The following is a 20508-nucleotide window of genomic DNA, read 5'->3' as shown; positions in this document are numbered from 1 at the left end:
ATGAACTACCTCATCAATGAACAGAACAGCACCTAGGAAAAGCTCCAGAAAATAGTACAGCATCATATGAAATTTTGAGACCTCACAAATCAGTTTCCATATAATCTGATTTAAAACACTTCTAAATATTTATTTATTTATTTATTTCAGAGAGAGAGGGAGAGAGAGAGAGAAAGTTCACAGGCAGGGGGTAGAGCAGAGGGAGAGGGAGAAGCAGACTTCCCACAGACCAGGGAGCTTCCTGCAGGGCTCATTCCCAGGACTCCTGGATCATGACTGGAGCCAGAGGCAGGCACTTAACTGACTGAGCCACCCAGGCGACCCTAGACATTTTTTTTTTTATTGAAACATAATTCACATACCATAAAACTTGCATTTTAAAGTGTACAATTCAATAGATTTTAATATATTCACAAAGTTTTGCAACTACCATCACTATCTAATTCTAGAACATTTTCATCATTCCAAAAAGAAATCCCAAGCCCATTGGTAGTTACTCACCATTCCAACCTCCCCTCAACCTCTGTCAACCACTAATCTACTTTTTATCTCTATTTGTTTGCCTATTTTAGGCATTTCATATAAGTGGAATCACATAATTTGTGGCTTCTGTGAGCCTTATTAAATCTTGTATTTCATTATGGTAGATTTCTCTTACTTTCCTAATAATTAGGCATGATCAAAGCAATGTTATCATCTCTACAGGGAATACTTAAAACACTTATAAGCACATATACACATAAAACAAACACAAATAAAGAGCAGAAAATTGTATTGTGGGGTACCTGCGTGGCTCAGTGGCTTAAGCCTCTGCTTTCTGCTCAGGTCATGATCTCAGGGTCCTGGGATCGAGCCCCATATTGGGCTCTCTGCTCAACGGGGAGCCTGTTTTCCCCTCTCTCTCTCTGCCTGCCTCTCTGCCTACTTGCGATCTCTCTCTCTCTCTGTGTGTCAAATAAATAAATAAAATCTTTAAAAAAAAAAAAAAGAAGAAAGAAAATTATATTGTGAGGCTGATACGGAATAATAGACACAGGTACAAAGAATCCTACATAAATGAAAACATTGTAATCTTGACAACCTTTGCAATAAAATTTCTGAAAAATCTGATTTTTTATATTTTAAAATTTTATTTATTTATTTGACAAAGAGAGAGAGCACAAGCAGGGGGAGTGGCAGACAGAGAGAGAGGGAGAAGCAGGCTCCCTGCTCAGCAGGCAGCCGAACACAGGGCTCAATCCCAGGACCCGGGGAATCATGATCTGCGCTGATGGCAGATGCTCAACCGTCTGAGCCACCCAGGCACACTAAAACATGAGACTTTTTTTTTTTTTTTTAAGATTTTATTTACTTATTTGACAGAGAGAAATCACAGTAGACAGAGAGGCAGGCAGAGAGAGAGAGAGAGGGAAGCAGGCTCCCTGCTGAGCAGAGAGCCCGATGCGGGACTCGATCCCAGGACCCTGAGATCATGACCTGAGCCGAAGGCAGCGGCTTAACCCACTGAGCCACCCAGGTGCCCCAACATGAGACTTTTTAAAAGAACCTTGACCAACATCTTGACCTTTTCCAAACTACTAACTTAACTTATTCTCATAAATTTTAATTACTGTACTTTACTATTATAAAAAGATATTGAATATAAAAAATGTATACAAATACAGCAATAAAAAAATCCAAAGAAACCATAGGAAAAAATACATAAATAGTTGTGGTATTTAGGTGATGGGAAAATATAGCTTTTAAAATTTTTTTAAGTTTATTTATTTAAGTCCTCTCTACACCCAATGTGGGGCTCATACTCACAACCTCAAGATCAAGAGTCACATGCTCCTCTGACTTAGCCAGCCAGGTGTCCCTAAATGTATTTTCTTTTTAATTTAAAAGTATTATCACTGTCACCTTTTGAAAGGCATTTTTAAGATATATCCAAAAATTTCATGCTTGGTGTTATAAATAGCCAAAGCAGGAATTTCCCAGCCATTCATGTGAATATATAATTAATTTCATACATAAACAAAGTTAGACAATATGGAAAAATGACACTAATATACCATTCAGTTAAAAAAAAACAATTTGGGGGGAGGGGGGTTGGGAGAAGGGGGTGGGATTATGGACATTGGGGAGGGTATGTGCTTTGGTGAGTGCTGTGAAGTGTGTAAACCTGGTGATTCACAGACCTGTACCCCTGGGGATAAAAATATATGTTTATAAAAAATTAAAAATTTAAAAAAAAACCAATTTGAAGAAGTTTATGTATAGCATGATCCAAGCCCTATGGAAACGAACACTACGTATTATGTACAGGGATATTTACATGCATATATTTAAAAAGACTGGCAAAGATATTCACCAAACTGTTAAGGGTGGTTACTCCTGGAGAGTGAGACTAGAAAGAGTAAAGAGACATTCACTTTTTATTTCATATATTTTTGTATTAACTGCCTATTTAATAAGCATACGAAACCTTTCATAATTTTTAATCACCGATTTTTTTTAATTATTTGAAGGTGCCATCAGTTTATTTTCTTCTAAATAGAAATAGAAGTACATTAAATTCAACACCTTCTTCTGTCAATTTTTAATTATCCAAACCAGAAGAGAAATTGAACATGGCAGCAATGCCAATAGGTTATATTTGGCTTCCAAACATAAAACAGGTTTTTGCAGCATCTTTATTCATTATATACCCCAGAGGGAGCATCTGAGCAATACCCTGAAAAGTCTATGATGAAAACTTTGCTGTACAATAGCTATTTAGTAAAGATAATTAATATCACCTTTGGTATTCATGTTTTACCCTAACACACCCATGCTTTAACAATCATTGCCAGTACATGTGGAACCTGAATTTTAAAAGGAGGAGGGGAAGCACTCGAAGAAGACATTATAGACTAATACAAAATACAGTTCTTAATTTCAAAAAATGAGCCAAGCTGCAAAATACCAAACCAACTTTAAGAAGACAGTGAAGAGGAAGAAATAGGAAATGTCAGTCTCCCATTCTTTCTTTCGTTTCTGACTGACTTATCCTCCTGATGCATCACACCTATACTCCTTACTGAACGAACTCACCAGCAAGAGGCTCTGGGGCCCACTTGAAATGTGCAAACCAAACCACTCTGAAAGCAAGAAGACATCAGAAGCATACCTTTTCCAGAATGAACTTGTTTAAATATGGCATGTAGCCCTGATTGGAAACAGGCCCCTCATCATCATCCCGGAAGTGCTCTTCAAGGGCAACAGGGTCATGTGGAACCTTCAGCACGGTGCACAGGTTATGGGAAAGGACCTAAGGGGGAAAGAAAGTCATTTAAAGGCATCCACAAACCAACATATGGCAGCTTCACTGTCTGAACACTACTGGCTGCTCCCTGCCCTAGGAAAAAAAGATGGAGAAATGAGCTAACAAATGCTGGGTGAGTACTGCTCGCCTGCCTGCTCCTCACTTGGTTGTTACCTCATTCCCTCCCCAGTTCTGGCTCACTTCAAAACGTCTCTTTTACGTGCCTACAATGAGCCGGCTCCACGCCAGATCTGTGACTCTACACAGGAATAAAAGGAATAGCAACGGGAATGCAGTCAATAAGACTGTGACAGTGCTGGGCGGTGACAGATGGAGCTACGCTTGTGGTGGGCACAGCATCAAGTATAGAGAAGGTGAATCACGACGCTGTACACCTGAAACTACTAGACACTGTGTGTCAACTCTACTAAAAAGAAATAAGTTTACATATCCGTGACTATAATATTCCTTAGAGTTTTTTAGTACTTGGCCCACATTAGAAAGAAAAAAGGGGGGGCGCCTGGGTGGCTCAGTGGGTTAAAGCCTCTGCCTCGGCTGAAGTCATGATCCCAGAGTCCTAGGATCGAGCCCCGCATCAGGCTCTCTGCTCAGCGGGGAGCCTGCTTCCTCCTCTCTCTTTCTGCCTGCCTCTCTGCCTACTTGTGATCTCTGTCTGCCAAATAAATAAATTAAATCTTTAAAAAAAAAAAAAAAAGAAGAAGAAGAAAGAAAGAAAGAAGAGCTGGGAAGGGCCAAAAGAATGTTTTCAAAATTAAATTCCCCAGGTAGAACAGTGTCAGTCAGAGCTGTCTGAGAAAGAACGTGGAACCGGGCAGCTGCAACCAAGGGTTCTGGACAAAGTGACTGACCAGGGCCAATCATACCTTTCTGGGCTCTCAGTTGTTACAACACAAAGAGCCAAGTTAATATACAAAGGTACCAAACATTATTTAGCAATCTCTAAGTGTCCAAATATCTCTAAAATCCTAGGATACTAGACTGTTTTCAGCATGAGTATTAAAAAAAATAAATATAAAAAGAAAAAAGAAACCAAGGGCCTGGTTTAGAAGAAATAGGAGAAAATTTATTGAAAAAATATCTCAGAAGTCACCAAAATGGTTGAAAGTCTTTTGTAGAAAATTCGCATTCCATATACAAAGCGTTACTGGTTTTGGCATAACCTGAGCTCATAATTAATACTCAGGCAGTTCAAGTAGCAGTTTGGGCTCTCTGAGTACTAACCTCATTTTGCATTAAATGAAAGTTTTACAGTAAAACTTAAATCCCTCCCGTTTTCATTTGTGCATTCTGAACAGGTCAATTATAGAGCTCTGGCTGTACTTTAACAGAGAATCTTACCAAATGTTAAATTCCAGGTTAAAATACTACCTACTTTTCTCAGCCCTACACATTTAATCACTTGAAGAACCACATTCGTCTTAATGCCATTAAGCAAGTCACTTTTTTCTGCATACCCATGTTTCAGTTAGGATTTTTTAAGATTAAAAAAAGTAACCTATAAAAAGAATATTTGCATATCTTCTCTCTATATTTGTTTTGTTTCTCAAAGCTTCCTTTATCTGGAGATCCTTTTCAACATGCTCTACTGGTTTTAAGGAAGTAAGTAAAGGAAAGGAAGTAAATTCACAAATGGTTATAAATGAAGTAATGAAGACTTTTATCAGCCCCTACAAAGCAGGCTGTGTTTCTCAAGCAAAATCTCTATTTGCCAATAGTAGAGCACATGAAAAGAGCACGGTAGAGCTTTTGCTGAAGAATCTTGTACCGCAGTCAGCAGAAACCTAAATAGATATTTCCTTTCTCTATTTACCTAGTAAAACTTACAGAGTAAATTACCTACTTCCAAAGAGGTTTTGTGAGGATCAACTTCAAGTACATAAAGCGCTTAAAACCTGTAAAGCACCATAGAAATAGGAGTTTAGAGAAATAAGGAGTGATTTTCTCAGATAAGGCTCAAAGGTTATTCAAATCCGAAATCATTTGGGACTTTGAGTAAAAATTCCCAACCACTGGTTAAATTATGATGCATTCATAAAACATTAAGAACAATAAGGAAGCTCACTATCTAGTGATACGAAAAGATCTCTAAGATAAGTTAAGTGAAAAAAGTAATATGCTTAAGATTATGTTTAGTGTGCCATCTTTTATGTAAAAGAAAAAGAAAGAAAAAATAAGAAACTCTAGCAGAGTGGCACCTCAGTGGCTCAGTAGGTTGAGTGTCTGCCTTCAGCTCAGGTCATGATCCCAAGGCCCTGGAATCCCATGCCAGAGAGCCACATCAGGCTCCTTGCTCAGCAGGAAGCCTGCCTCTCCCTCTGTCTGCTGCTCCCCCTCCTTGGGCTCTCTCTCTGACAAATAAATAAATCTTAAAAATAGATAAATAAAGGTTCTATTTCTTTAAAAAATTAAAAACTCTAGCAGAATATATAAAAAACTAGTAACAGTCGGGGAAAGACTAGCTTGGTGGTAGACCTGAGGAAGGAAGACTTTTCACTGCACCTCCTCTTTTTCTTATTTTGAAAAAAATTTTATCTAATCAAAAATGTTCTATTAAAAAAAATTAAACATGTATTTTTAGAAAGTGGCTGACATAAGATCATACAGCTAGATCTATTTAACTTCGAAGTCTATATTTTTTCTTTCACATTAATCCACTCTCTAGAGATAGGTATAAAAGGAAGGCATTTTCCACAGCAATTACCATGATTAACAGATGAGTGTGATGTAAGGACAATCAGTGAGTTCAGAAAAGAAAAACAATGTGTGTTAAAGTGACTTCACAGAGGAAGTGATATGTAATCTAGGCCTTAAAATATGGAGAGCTTTTTGGACAGAAAAGGGCAATTAGCAGGCTTTTAGATAAGGGAGTAACATGAGAAAAGTAGTTGATCAATGCAAACTCCCAAAGGTACAAAAAAGATACACCAATCTCTCCCACACCCCTCTATCTCTGCCTTCGGGTTTTATAGATCTTCCAACTAAAGTCCTGGCAGGAGCTTTACGTGCCATATTGTCATCCTCCTCATCCTATAGTTGATAAGTACTGGCTTAAAGACATAAAATTTCTCTTGTTTTGTTTTTAACTAAGGTTACTTAGCAGAACAGAGACTAGAATTCAGGTTTTGTAATCCCTGGTCCAACACTCTCTAGTAATAAAGGACATCATAGTTTTAGGTCTCTAAAGTAAACAATGCTCTTTGTATGTGTAGGTGCTGAGTTCAATTCAGTGATCCCACCAAAGAAGATTTAGATTTGAACTCTAGACTTCTCTAGAATTTTCTTAATTGCCTTTCTTTATTTTATTTAGTTAAACAAACTGAGGGAGACAACACTTAATAGTAACAATGACCCTAGAGAAGATCTGAGCGCTAGCCCTGCTCATGCAGTCTGTTCCTGCTCAGTGGTTTGCCACTTACCATTTTATAATGGTTTAATGTTTTGCTACCTATTTGCTCATACTGAGCACACTCACTGCAGAATAAGGTGTTAAACCTGCTTCTAAAAAAAAAATTTTTTTAAAGACCAATCCTTAACTGTCAACCCAAACTTGCTTTATGAATTCAGCAAAAGCACTATAATTTGATTATAAACTGGCTTTTTTCATTGTTAATATGGCCTAGAATAGGGAAGTCTTCATCAAACAAAATAACAAACTGAATAATAGATAACTGAAAAGGTTTTGTTACTAAAACAGAAAAAAAAAGTGTGCTATCTTTAAAACTTTTCAAAAAATTTTATCAGGATAAATAAAATAAAATCTTTTAAAAAGGTAGGGGGTGGCATGCCTGGGTGGCTCAGTCAGTTAAGCATCTGCCTTCAGCTCAGGTTATGATCCCAGGGTCCTGAGGTAGAGTCCCACATTGGGGTCCCTGCTCAGTGAGGAGTCTGCTTCTCCTTCTCCTCCTGTTCTTGAGTTCTTTCTTTCTCAAATAAATAAATAAATGAAATCTTTTTTTTTTTAATTATCAGCAATTTTTTTTTAAACCCTGAATGGGGGGCGCCTGGGTGGCTCAGTGGGTTAAAGCCTCTGCTTTCGGCTCAGGTCATGATCCCAGGGTCCTGGGATCGAGCCCCACATCGGGCTCTCTGCTCCGCAGGGAGCCTGCTTCCTCCTCTCTCTCTGTCTGCCTCTCTGCCTACTTGTGATCTCTGTCTGTCAAATAAATAAATAAATCTTTTTTTTTTTAAGATTTTATTTATTTATCAGAGAGAGAGAGGGGGAGAGAGCAAGCACAGGCAGACAGAATGGCAGGCAGAGGCAGAGGGAGAAGCAGGCTCCCTGCCGAGCAAGGAGCCCGATGTGGGACTCGATCCCAGGACGCTGGGATCATGACCTGAGCCAAAGGCAGCTGTTCAACCAACTGAGCCACCCAGGCGTCCCAATAAATAAATCTTTTTAAAAAATAAATAAATAAATAAATAAATAAATAAAGCCCTGAATGGCATCTCAAGTTTTTTAATAAAAAAATGTATAAAGTAATCAAAATCTTAAAGGCCAGAATACAAACTACTAGTAAGAAGTAAACACTCCGTAAGCTTGTATAGTACTTTATGCTTTTTAGAGTAGACTGGCATCGTCCATTGGTGGTTTTAGTCTCACCCCGGGGAAAGGTAGGTATTATTGCTATTTTACAGATGAAGAGTCTGAGTCAGAGGTTTGGAGATATCCCCAAATCACAGAATTTTATGTGTAGTGAAACTGGGCCAGAACCCAAGCCTCCTGTTCTGATGCCCCTTCCACATTTGCCACTTGCCCTCTGTTTCTGGAAGAACAGAGAGCCCAATACCCTGTGGCCACGTATGCATGTTGTAGATAAGGTGCACTGATGGACTAATACTCGCCTAGCCCTACCTAGTCAGTTCTCCAGGACCCAATAAGATGTCTGGCACTATTTTGTGGAGCCAAGTTAAATCCAGTGGCAAAGAACTACACATGCCTAGAACTCTGGAACCATTCTCTCTCAGGAAGCCCCTCTCCTAGCAGCCATCTTTGGGGGAACCAGTTCCAAGAAGTGCTAGCCTCTCCAGATGAGGAAGCTGGAAAATAGATCAGGACAAAAGCAATCAGGACAAGAGGGCTGCAAGTTCTCGATTCTCGATTTGCATGAGGACTGCCCATGAATCACTCTAATCAGACTGTTTGCAAGTTTCTCAAAAAAGTTGAATTGATCCCACTTCAAATGCCTGCTTCCAAAGGCCATTCTTCTAGCGCCCACATGATTGCTAAGCAACTTTGCTCTCATTCCCTTGATTTGAAGAATAAACTATTGTTACTATAATAAAAGATCCATATCCATGCCAACAATCCATCTCTCCAGTCCTTTCATATCTACTATTGCCTCTGCAGGGCCTTTGCTGAAGAGAGATGACTAATTAGCTGCATGAGCCCTGTTCGTTGGTCTGTTCCTATTCAGTGGTTTGCCATTTACCCTTTTTAAGCACTTTACTCCAACTATCATGAAAACAAAACCAAGGATGACGAACGACTAAGCAGTGTTTTAACACACATGAGTGCATAATCTTTACCCTCCTCCCTCCCAAAGATGTAGAGATTATAAAGGTTCTCTGAAATGTGCCCCCCCACAAGTCACACAGTTTCCCTTTACAGGATGTGCGTAATGGGCAAACTTCAACACTGAAGAAAAGGGGGGTGGGGATCTCTATTCCAATAAGCTTATCTGAACCAACACAATTATAGAATTATAGTTCATAATAAGCAATCTTTAGGAAAAAAAAAACATGAAAATTCCTGTCTGATTTATAAAATTTCAAGCTAATGGCAAATTACCAGAAAACTCTTCCTAACAATGAAGCAGAATGACCAATTTCCTACCAGTATCATGCCCTGCCTTAAGAGCATTGTCTTAATAGAAGTCCTGCCCCTTACCACATAGAGTCATTTTCCCTTTCCTGACAATATCCTTTCATCCTGCTTATCACTGTTTCAATCTTGCTTGCTTTCTCTTAAATTATCTTTACTGTATTCAACCTCAGAAATCTCCAACTCAATGTTGATTCAGCCCTAAATGCAATACTAGACACTTTTACCAAATAAATCTTTTTTTAATTTTTGAAGATTTTATTTATTTATTTGACAGAGAGAGAGCACGCGCTAGAGAGCACAATCGGGGAGCAGCAGAGGCAGAGGGAGAAGGGAGCACAAAGCAGACTCCATCCCAGGATTCTGGGATTATGACCTAAGCCAAAGGCAGATGTTTAAAGGACTGAGCCACCCAGGCGCCCCTTACTAAGTTAATCTTTAAGTGCTGCTTATACCACATTATTCCCTCATCTAAAATTCAAAAAAAGTCTACAGAAGTAAAAAACCAAATAAGTATCTCATCCGTGTATTTAAGTCCACTCGACAAATCAGGCCCTTGTTAGCTTTCTAGCATTTCTTCCTACCCCTCTGTACCAACAATACAAATCCCACCAAACAAGTTTACTGGTTGAAAGCATCTAAACACCTCAAATATCTAAGAATAGTAAAGTAGTTAAATAAAACATGGTGCATCAACACAGTGAAATACTTTATAGCCATTATTAAGAATGCTGTCTGTCTATGAGGAGTGATATGCAAAGATAACCTTAACACCTCTTTAAGAAAATAGGTTACAGAGGTGCCTAGGTGGCTCCGTCTGTTAAGCGTCTACCTTCGGCTCAGGTCATGATCCTAGGGTCCTATGATCAAGCCCCACATCGGGCTCCCTACTGGGCGGGAAGCCTGCTTCTCTCTTCCCCCACTCTCCCTGCCTGTGTTCCTGCTTTCGCTGTCTCTCTCTCTCTGTCAAGTAAACAAAAGAAACCTTAAAAAAAAAAAAAAAGAATAAAAAGAAAATAGGTTTAAAAAGTATATGAAATACAGTCCCATTTATATAAAAGGATGAGTATGTTTGTGTATATGCAACTGTGTGCATGCATGTGTATATGCATAAAGAGCAAGGAGAAGGAAGAAAAAGCGGTGGAAGAAACAGAAAAGATGTTAGAAAGATATTCACTGAAAAGTTAATTGCATCTGCCCTTGGTGGTGGAATTTTGGGTACTTTTACCTTTGCCTTTATACTTCAAAGCGTTTGAATATTCTACATATTATCTTTATAATCAGAAAAAGTGAAGTTCTTATATTTATGGAAAACTTAAAAATTAAGTATGTCTAGAGGTTCCAGGGAACACCAATAAAATTATAAAAAATTACAAAAATATGAAGAGATCACTCTAGGAATATAGAATTGATGAAACTAACTCAGTTCAGTCATCACAAAGAACTAGGCTTTGCCATGCCTCTTAAAGAAGCCACATGATGGGCAACAAAGTCTCCCAATCTGGGACAACTTCCTTAGATTCCAGTCTCCCTCCTGCTGGATTACAGCATAAGCAAATGTTTTAAGATAAATCATGTATAAAAATATTTAACTCCAATAAGTGTATCTATCTCTCCCACTACTCTGTAAGTTCTGTAAAGGGAAGATCTATATTTTATCCAACTGTACAATACCAACGCCTAATAAAGTACCTGATGTTCAACAAATGTGTGCTAAATGAGCCCTATTTAAGAATTTTCTTATGTCTCTCTCTCTCTCTCTTTAATTTAGTTTGCTTCTCCATCATTTTTATCTAGATCTAGGTCTTTGAATTTACTCCATTGTACTACCACTATATTCACTGGAGAGCATTTTTGTTTAATTGGAATCTCTAATTCAGATCATTTTTAGAGTAAAAACCAATGCCCCCATTAGTTATTCACGCCACCAGAACTAGCAGGCGTAATTCATTTGACCTGCAGTCTAGTAAAGCAATCCATTTCCTCAAAATTCAAGTTGAGATTTTTGAGGAAGGGACTCAGTAAGAATTAAACAACTGTGAGAGAGAACACTGTAACAGAAGAGAGAAAAATTAGGTCGTTCAATTTAGTACACTCTACTCCAAAAGAAAATCTGAAGACACAGTATACACCCAAAGTGATGATAAACATCACAAATCTGAGGTTTATCGTTGCTGTCCCCTCTTCTGATCACTGTCTCCTTATGGTCCCCATAATATGGCTCCCATCCTTATCAATCTCATGAAATTGCTTTTTCAAAAGGATTCTGTGGCAGACACGTTTAGGCTCCTCAGCCAATGACCGAGCAAGATGGTGATATCATTTGCTCCTAGTTTTGTCAGGTCCGTATCACAATTTGATAACCTCCTTTTCCCAATTCTTCTTCCTCTTCCTCTCTTTTTTCCCCCCATAGGTGCTTCTTCTCAGTAGCCCTTTTGCAATTCCCAACTCTGTCTCACCATCTGCTTCCTGGAGAACCTATCGTAGGACAGACACCTTCTGAACAAGTCATTCTCCCAAGTTGCTAGCACTTGGCAATCTGGATCACCCCCATCCTCTTAGACTTATGTTGGTTCTTCTCCTTAGGAAAATGAGGGATGAGGGAGGTGAACCCATAAAGGCACCCTCTACCAAAGCTCAATTTTCAGCCCTGAGAGCTTTCTCCCTATTCTCTTCTTCAAAAGTGCTTTTATTCTGACAATGTTAAGTTACCTCTATTTTAATAACTCTCACATCTCCTTTTGGTCTTTCCCTCTGATTTACATCCCTACATCTAGAGATTTCTACACTAAATTTACCTCACATCCAAAAAAACCCAAAGAATTCATCACCTTTTTCCCCAAAAAACAGGCTTCCCACCCTGATGCTAACTTTGGTACTATCATTCCTTTCACAACAAATCATGGACTCTACTCTTCTTGTACCTCCTTAACTTAAAGATTGTCCTATTGCTAAATCTAATTTAGCACCCCCCAAGGCCAACTCCTCTCTCCACTGAATGAACTGCTCTATCAACTTATGGCTAACCAGAGAATGTAATGCTGGCGAAACAGGGGCTCCCCATCCTCAGCAGCAGGTTCCATTCTCCCTTCTGAGACTCCAACAAAGAGCTGCTGCAGAGCAAACACTCAACAGGATATGACTGTGGTAAACACATCAAGCTAACATAGTTAAATTAGAAGGCTAACCCTCAAAGACCTCATCAGATACTCTACATTTTACAAATGAGGAAGCTGAAGCCCAGCAAGAAGTGACTTCCCATGGCTACACAAGTATCAGAGCAAAGACAGGTCTCCTGACTCCCCAACAAAGTGCTCTTTCCTGAGACTTTTTCCTGTTTTTCCAGAGGATTTATTTTCTGTATCTTTCATCATAGATGTTCTTACAGACAAGTCTGACGCATCATCCCTTAAGGTCCACGACAAATGCCTCTTCCCCTAGAAGTATTCTCTGACCTAACTCCTCCAATCCTCCCCTTAAGCTAGGTAAGTTCCCCTCCTCTGTGCATCCAGCACTTTTTTTCTGGTGAAAGTTTAATTTAAAAATAGTTAGAAAATGAATGCTTGTCTTTAAACAAGAATGACAATTAATAAATGGGCAAAAATGATAAAACTAATCTTAAAATTCACTATATTGGGGCACCTGGGTGGCTCAGCGGGTTAAAACCTCTGCCTTCGGTTCAGGTCATGATCCCAGGGTCCTGGGATCGAGCCCCACTTTGGGCTCTCTGCTCAGCGGGGAGCCTGCTTCCCCCACTCTCTCTCTGCCTGCCTCTCTGCCTACTTATGATCTCTGTCTGCCAAATAAAAATCTTTTTTTAAAAAATCACTATATTGTACCCAACAATAAAATAATTCATTACAGGCAAGTGTTATGAATAGATTCCACAAGGCTTAGGTGAAATGTGTACTTTATCTCACTATATTTGAATTGACAGTTTGCTGGGTCTCCATCATTCCCAGGACTAAAGCTCTATAAGGGTAAGGAACAAACCTGTTTTGATTCCCACGGCCACCATCCCAGTCCAGCACTCATCAACTGACTCATCAACTTTCACAGATGCTCCCCAATTGGTCTTCCCATCTCCAGCCTCTCACCTCTAATTACCACACCCACATCATCACAATAATCTCAAAACTCTACCTTTGTCATAAATACTAAAAAGTTTTCGTAACTTCCCCTTTATAGGATCAGTTCCGAAGTACTGGCACTAATGTAGTCAGTCAACAAATATATGTTAACCATCTATTCTGTACAGGAACGAAAACATCAGAAATGTAACCCCACATCCATCACCCTATGAGCTGAAAGAACTGATGGGGATGTGCTGCCTGGCAAGGTGATGCTCCATCCTCCCACAGCTACTTACGCAATGAAAATAGAATACCTTCCACACTGTTCAGCATGTGTCGGAGTCCGGCTGGTACACCGTGCTCACATACACACCACTCTCCATGCTTGATTACCAAACAAAGGTAATTATTCCTAAGGAAGCAAAAGGTATAGAAAGCAGAGAGGAATCCCAAGATGAAAAAATTAGTTTTTCCAATATTGCAGAAATCTCTCCCTAACCACAAGATCTCTTCATTTATAAAATTCAGCTACATGCAGATTTACTCCTGAACACCTTTCTACAGTTAATTAGTTGCTGAGAATTGCAGTTTCAAGGAATCACAGATTTTGAATTTAAAAAAAAAAAAGGAATCTGAAGGTACAATGAAAAGGAAATAAAGCAGAAAGCAGAGCAGAAAAATAGATTCATGACGGGCGCCTGGGTGGCTCAGTGGGTTGGGCCGCTGCCTTCGGCTCAGGTCATGATCTCAGGGTCCTGGGATCGAGTCCCGCGTCGGGCTCTCTGCTCAGCGGGGAGCCTGCTTCCTCCTCTCTCTCTCTCTGCCTGCCTCTCAGTGTACTTGTAATTTCTCTCTGTCAAATAAATAAATAAAATCTTAAAAAAAAAAAAAATAGATTCATGAAATGAATCCCTGGGGAAGATAAAGGAAGCGGAGACAAAGGGCTACCTTAGACTTATGTAGTAGGACGGGAACAGGGACACACATAAGAGAAACTGTGGAGGCAAGCTGGAATACCTCGAGGTCCAATGTGCTAATTAGCCACTGAGGGGATTACATAATAAGCCTCTTGTCGGGAGGGAATGAGAACATAGCTACTCTGTGATGGCAAATGGAATAAGTGAGAAAAGGTCACTCAAAGCCTCTTCTGCCTCTAGCTTCCAGGTACTATGTACCTCAGGATTATAGTGAGACCCAAAAGGAAGTATGAAATGGAGATCAAGGTTAAGAGCTCTGAGTCATAAGATTAGAAATGCACGCTGGCTCTTAAGATGGAGGTGCGCGCGCACACGCACACAGCGCCTCACAGTTTACCTTCAATAAAGCAGAAGTTTACATGTTATTTCAAAAAAACCCCAAAACTTCCAACTCACCTCATTGAAAAGCTGTTAGCAAATAAGGAATGAGGAATGGAAATAACCCAGAATCCATTATTACCATTTTAAGATTTTTAAATGTCTCTTACATGTTCTTTATTTGGAGAGCTGTCTTTACTATTTTGTTTTGGTGACATATAAAAAATATTTACAAAGGCATATTCATGATTCCAATTCCTGAATCCCATTTTTTAATTAGAGTTTTTAGTTCTTCAACAGAAAGAACTTTTACCACAGAGGTTAACAGAAACTTAATACTAAAGATTAAGGAAAAAGGGGCGCCTGGGTTGATCAGGCAGTTAAGTGTCTGCCATCAGCTAAGATCATGAACTCAGGGTTCTGGGATCAAGCCCCACACAGGGCTCCCTGCTCAGCAGAGAGCTTGCTTCTCCCTCTCCCTCTGCTGCTCCCCCTGCTTGTGCTCTCTTTTTGTCAAATAAATAAATAAAATTTTTTTTTTTTGAAAGAGGCATTCTTTTTTTTTTTTTTTTTTTTTATTTCCAGCATAACAGTATTCATTATTTTTGCACCACACCCCGTACTCCATGCAATCCGTGTCCTCTATAATACCCACCACCTGGTACCCCAACCTCCCACCCCCCGTCCCTTCAAAACCCTCAGATTGTTTTTCAGAGTCCATAGTCTCTCATGGTTCACCTCCCCTTCCAATTTCCCCCAACTCCCTTCTCCACTCTAAGTCCCCATGTCCTCCATGCTATTTGTTATGCTCCACAAATAAGTGAAACCATATGATAATTGACTCTCTCTGCTTGACTTATTTCACTCAGCATAATCTCTTCCAGTCCCGTCCATGTTGCTACAAAAGTTGGGTATTCATCCTTTCTGATGGAGGCATAATACTCTATCCCCAGGGGTACAGGTCTGTGAATCACCAGGTTTACACACTTCACAGCACTCACCAAAGCACATACCCTCCCCAATGTCCATAATCCCACCCCCTAATAAATAAAATATTTTAAAAATAAAGTTCAACACCTTAAAAAATTAGGGAAAAATATTATACATGCCAAGTTCACAAAAATTAGACATATTTTTACATTGTGTTTCACACAATAAAAGCCTTTTACAACTTGCTTCCTGTATACAGTTGTCCTGCTTATGCAGTGGACATATTCCAAGTGGAATCCTGAAACCCTATCGGATAGTACTGAACCCTAGATATATGTTTTTTTAGATAAATATATACCTATGATCAAGTTTAATTTATAAATTAGGCACAGTAAAAAGATTAACAACAATAACAAATACTAAAATAGAATAATTATAGGATGCCTGGGTGGCTCAGTGGGTTAAGCCTCTGTCTTCGGCTCAGGTCATGATCTCAGGGTCCTGGGATCCAGCCCCACACCAGGCTCTCTGCTCAGTGGAGAGCCTGCTTCCCCCTCTCTCTCTGCCTGCCTCTCTGCTTACTTGTAATCTCTCTCTCTCTCTCTCTGTTAAATAAATAAATAAATCCTTAAAAATATATATAGAATAATTATAACAACATACTGTAACAAAAGTTATGTGAATGTCATATCTCTCTCAAAATATTATCCTATACTTACCCTTCCTATAATTATAAGAGATGATAAAAGGCCTACGTGATGAGATAAGTGAATGATGGAGGCACTGTGACATATAATTATGCTATTGGAGAACTTCTGAAAAATGTCAGAATAGGGATCATCTGCTTCCAGACCACAGATGACTGCAAGTAAATGAAATTGTGAAATTCAAAAATGCAGATAAGTAGGGACTACTGTATTTTCAACTGACACACTGCCCAGGCTCAATTACTTTTGTAACTAATAAGATTCAAAAACTTTAAGGCTAAATGCCTACATGAATAGAACATTATATGTTCTATTCATAAGATACAAAAACTGCAAAGCAAAGAATAAAAATATTTTGCTAAAAATGATCATTGAGAAATGAATAAAGACTCAAACTACCCATATTCCCCCAAAGTTTTTTCCACTTAGATTCTGTTTTACTTCAAAAGGGCACAATTTGAAACAACAACAACAAAAAAAAACCCTGTGTTTCTAAAAACAACAGAATAAAAGTGTACAACCAAAAAGCTTATTTCAAGACATTTCCAGGACTGACATGTAATTCGCACTCCAACCATAATTGCAAAGTAAAGTTATAATAAAGGCTGCAAAAAATATCACTAGACTTTGCTCTATTTAAAAGGACAACACTTGGGGCACCTGGGTGGCTCAGTCATTAGGCATCTGCCTTCGGCTCAGGTCATGATCCCAGAGTCCTGGGATTGAGCCCCACATCGGGCTCCCTGCTCAGTGGGAAGCCTGCTTCTCCTACTCCCACTCCCCCTGCTTGTGTTCCCTCTTTCACTGTCTCTGTCTCTGTCAGATTAAATAAATAAAATTTTTTAAAAATAATAACAATAAATAAGAAATAAAAGGACAACACTTACTAAAACAATAAGAGTATTAATCTTAAAGTACATTTTGATCTCTGGAAGGAACATAGTAAACTAGTAATAATGGTTACCTCCAGAGCAGGAAAATAGTGTAGCACAAGGGTTGAAGAAAACTTATTTTTCACTTCTGTAGATGCCCTTTTGAACTTTATGAATTCTTTTTTTTTTTTTAATTTATTTGAGCAAGAGAGAGAGCAAGAGAACATAAGTGGGGGTGAGGAGCAGAAGGAGATGGAGAGCAGACTCCCCACAGAGCATGGGGCCCCACATAGGGCTTGAGCCCAGGACCCTGGTATTATGACCTGAGCCAAAGGCAGACGCCCAACTGACTGAGCCATCCAGGCACACGGAACTTTATGAATCCTATACCATGTGTTTATATGAATTATTCGAAAGTTTCTCTTTGATGTACAAGAGTTCACATAATAGCTTTCATTATCTTATCTTCTTGAATTACATGCATTTTTTTCTTTTTTAAATTTTAATGTTATTTTAAGCCAGTATAATTAATACACAGTGCTATATTAGTTTCAGGTATACAATATAGTGATTCAAGAATACATTACTCTGGGGGCACCTGGGTGGCTCAGTTGGTTAAGCGACTGCCTTCGGCTCAGGTCATGATCCTGGAGTTCGGGGATCGAGTCCCGCATCAGGCTCCCAGCTCCATGGGGAGTCTGCTTCTCCCTCTGACCTCTTCCCCTCTCATGCCCTCTCTCAATCTCTCTCAATTAAATAAATAAAATATTAAAAAAAAAAAAAAAAGAATACATTACTCTGGGGCACCTGGATGGCTCAGTCAGTTAGGCATCTGCCTTTGGGTCAGGTCATGATTCCAGAGACCGGAGACTGAGCTCTGCTTGGGCTCCCTGCTCATTGGGGAAGTCTGCCTCTCTGCCTCCCTCTGTCCCTCCTGCCCACCCCCATTCATTTTCTCTCTCTCAAATAAATAAATTCTTAAAAAAGAAAAAAATACTCAGTGCCCATCACAATACATGTACTCCTAATCACCCTTCCTGCACCTATCGCCCTCCCCTTGAGTAACCACCAATTTGTTCTCTATATTTAAGTCTTTTTTCTTCTCTTTTTTAATCTGTTTTTTCTTAAATCTACATGCGTGAAATCATATGGTATCTTTCTTTGCCTAACTTACTTCACTTAGCATCATGCCCTTTAGATCCATCCATGTTGTCGCAAATTATATTTTTCACTCTTTTTCATGGCTGAGTAATATTCCATTGTATGCATATGCCACATCTTCTTTATCCATTCATCTATCCACGGACACTTGGGTTGCTTCTATATCTTATTATAAATAATGCTTCAATAAACAGAGGGGTGAATATATCTTTCAAATTAATGTTTTCATATTTCATAAATACCCAGTCATGGAGTTGCTAGATCACACAGTAATTCTCTATTTTTTGAGAAACCTCCATAACCATCTTCCAGAGTGGCTGCACTAGTTTGCATTTCCACCAACAGTGAAGGAGGATTCCTTTTTTCCACATCTTCACCAACACTTGCTGTTTCTGGCGTTTTTTATTTTAGTCATTCTGACAGCTGTGAGGTGTTATCTCATTGTGGTTTTGATTTGCATTTCCCTAATGGTAAGTGATGCTGAGCATCTTTTCATGTGTCTGTTGGCTATCTGGATGTCCTCTTTGCAGAAATGTCTGTTCACGGATGCCTAGGTGGCTCAGTAGGTTAAGCATGTGCCTTCGCCTCAGGTCATGATCTCAGATTCCTGGGACCAAGCCCACTTTGGGCTCTCTGCTCAACAGGGAGTCTGCTTCTCCCTATACCCCTCCCTCCTGCTCATGATCTCTCTCTCTAATCAATAAATAAAGTCTTTACTTTTAACTAATTTTTAAAAGATTTTATTTTATTTATTTGTCAGAGAGAGAGTGAGCAAGCACACAAGCAGGGGGAGCAGCAGTCAGAGAGAGAAGCAGACTCCCCCCTGAGCAAGAAGCCCCATGTAGAACTCGATCCCAGGACCCTGGGATCATGACCTGAGCCAAAGGCAGATGCTTAATAACCCAGCTGAGCCACTTAATCCAACTGAGCCACCCAGGCATCTGAGTAAAGAAAATCTTTAAAAAAAAAAAAAAAAAAAAAGGCTGGGGTGCCTGGGTGGCTCAATTGGTTAAGTGACTGCCTTTGGCTCAGGTCATGATTCTGGGCTCCTGGGATCCAGTCCCACATTGGGCTCCTTACTCAGCAGGAAGCCTGCTTCTCCCTCTGCCTGCTGCTCCCTCTGCTTGTTTGCACTCTCGCTCTCTCGCTCTCCCTGACAAATAAATAAAATCTTTAAAAAAGAACCTTTTAAAAAAATTGCATTCAAAACAAGTAATAGTGTTATAGTTTGTTCTAAGGAAAGACTATAAATACAAGTTTAAAAGCAAGTAGAGAATGTGTTTCTGAAGATTTCCTTCCCCACTGTATCTACTTCAGCCATCAACAACTAAATCACTACACAATTAGGAAAAGCTTAATTTAAAATAATAATTCAGGGGTACCTGGCTGGCTCAGTCATTTAAGTGTCTCCCTTCAGCTCAGATCCTGATCACAGAGTTCTGGGATGAAGAGCCCTTCATCTGGCTCCCTGCCCAACAGGGAACCTGATTCTCCCCCTCAGCCTGCCCCTCCCCCACAACTAGTGCTCTCTCTGGTTTGCTCTGTGTTTTCTCTCTCTCAAATAAAAATCTTTAAAATAATAAAATAATAATTCAGTTTAATGTCCCTCTGTATCCAGCCTGAAAAACAGAATAATACCAAATCAATATGACAATTTAAAAAAATAAGCTGCCTTCTAACAATCCCACTACAAATTACACTAATACAGCTGATGACTTCTATGGGAGTACACAGTCTGAGTGTGGTGGGGAATGAAGACTTGTACATCTGCAGCTCAGGTGGGGAGCCAGAAACACAACTGGGGCCAAAGAGAAGGCTACTGCAGAGGATGTACAGATTCCAAGAAAGAAGCCTGAGAGATCACAGGGAATGCGGAAGGAAGAGGGGAAAGAATGAAGGGTAAGAAAAGTGAGGCAGAGGTGGTTCCCCCTTTTTTGGAGGGTACAGAAAACAGGGGCTGGGGGGGGAGGAGAAGGGTTCATTAATGAAGATCATGAAGATACTGACCTACATTGACCTCATGCCTAATTGTCTTAACAAGGAAGCATCACAGTGATTAAACAACCTCAACAACTTGCCTCTATAGTAGCTTATGCAAGTCCCAAGTGGTGTTCCAATTTTGTGTTCCATATTTTTATCTTACTGATAAATTTAATGAAAGTCTATGGCTGCAAAACAAAATAATATGTTATTTATTCTTTGGATTTCGAGTTTCAAGTTTTTGAGATAGTAATTTTTGTTTTCTCAAAAAGAGACAATTAATAAAAATTATGTATAAAACAAGTTTTTGTACTAAACTGGAGACCCTGAAGGAAAATATTCACTAATTTTTTAAAAAAGAT

The 20508-nt window shown here is 39.3% G+C and overlaps 1 protein-coding gene across 4 annotated transcripts in view; it reads right to left on the bottom strand.

Annotated features, from left to right (window-relative positions):
• SWAP70 (switching B cell complex subunit SWAP70) overlaps positions 1-20508 on the bottom strand; it is a 69184-nt gene that overhangs the window by 40519 nt on the left and 8157 nt on the right. Inside the window, exons 2-3 of one of the 4 annotated variants that reach the window (XM_032357402.1) lie at positions 13498-13613; positions 3152-3292 (exon numbers count right to left, since the gene is read on the bottom strand). In XM_032357402.1, the coding sequence (XP_032213293.1) occupies positions 3152-3184 (33 nt within the window). In that variant the 5' untranslated portion in view covers positions 3185-3292; positions 13498-13613. Of the gene's footprint in view, positions 1-3151; positions 3293-5147; positions 5172-13497; positions 13614-20508 lie in introns of those variants that run through there. The other 3 variants (XM_032357400.1, XM_032357403.1, XM_032357399.1) reach the window with 3 other exon arrangements.

The sequence above is a fragment of the Mustela erminea genome, chromosome 9, assembly GCF_009829155.1.
Source record: "Mustela erminea isolate mMusErm1 chromosome 9, mMusErm1.Pri, whole genome shotgun sequence".
NCBI classification, from domain to species: domain Eukaryota; kingdom Metazoa; phylum Chordata; class Mammalia; order Carnivora; family Mustelidae; genus Mustela; species Mustela erminea.
Note: the sequence above shows the minus strand (reverse complement) of the source record. Positions and strands in the feature narration are given on the sequence as shown.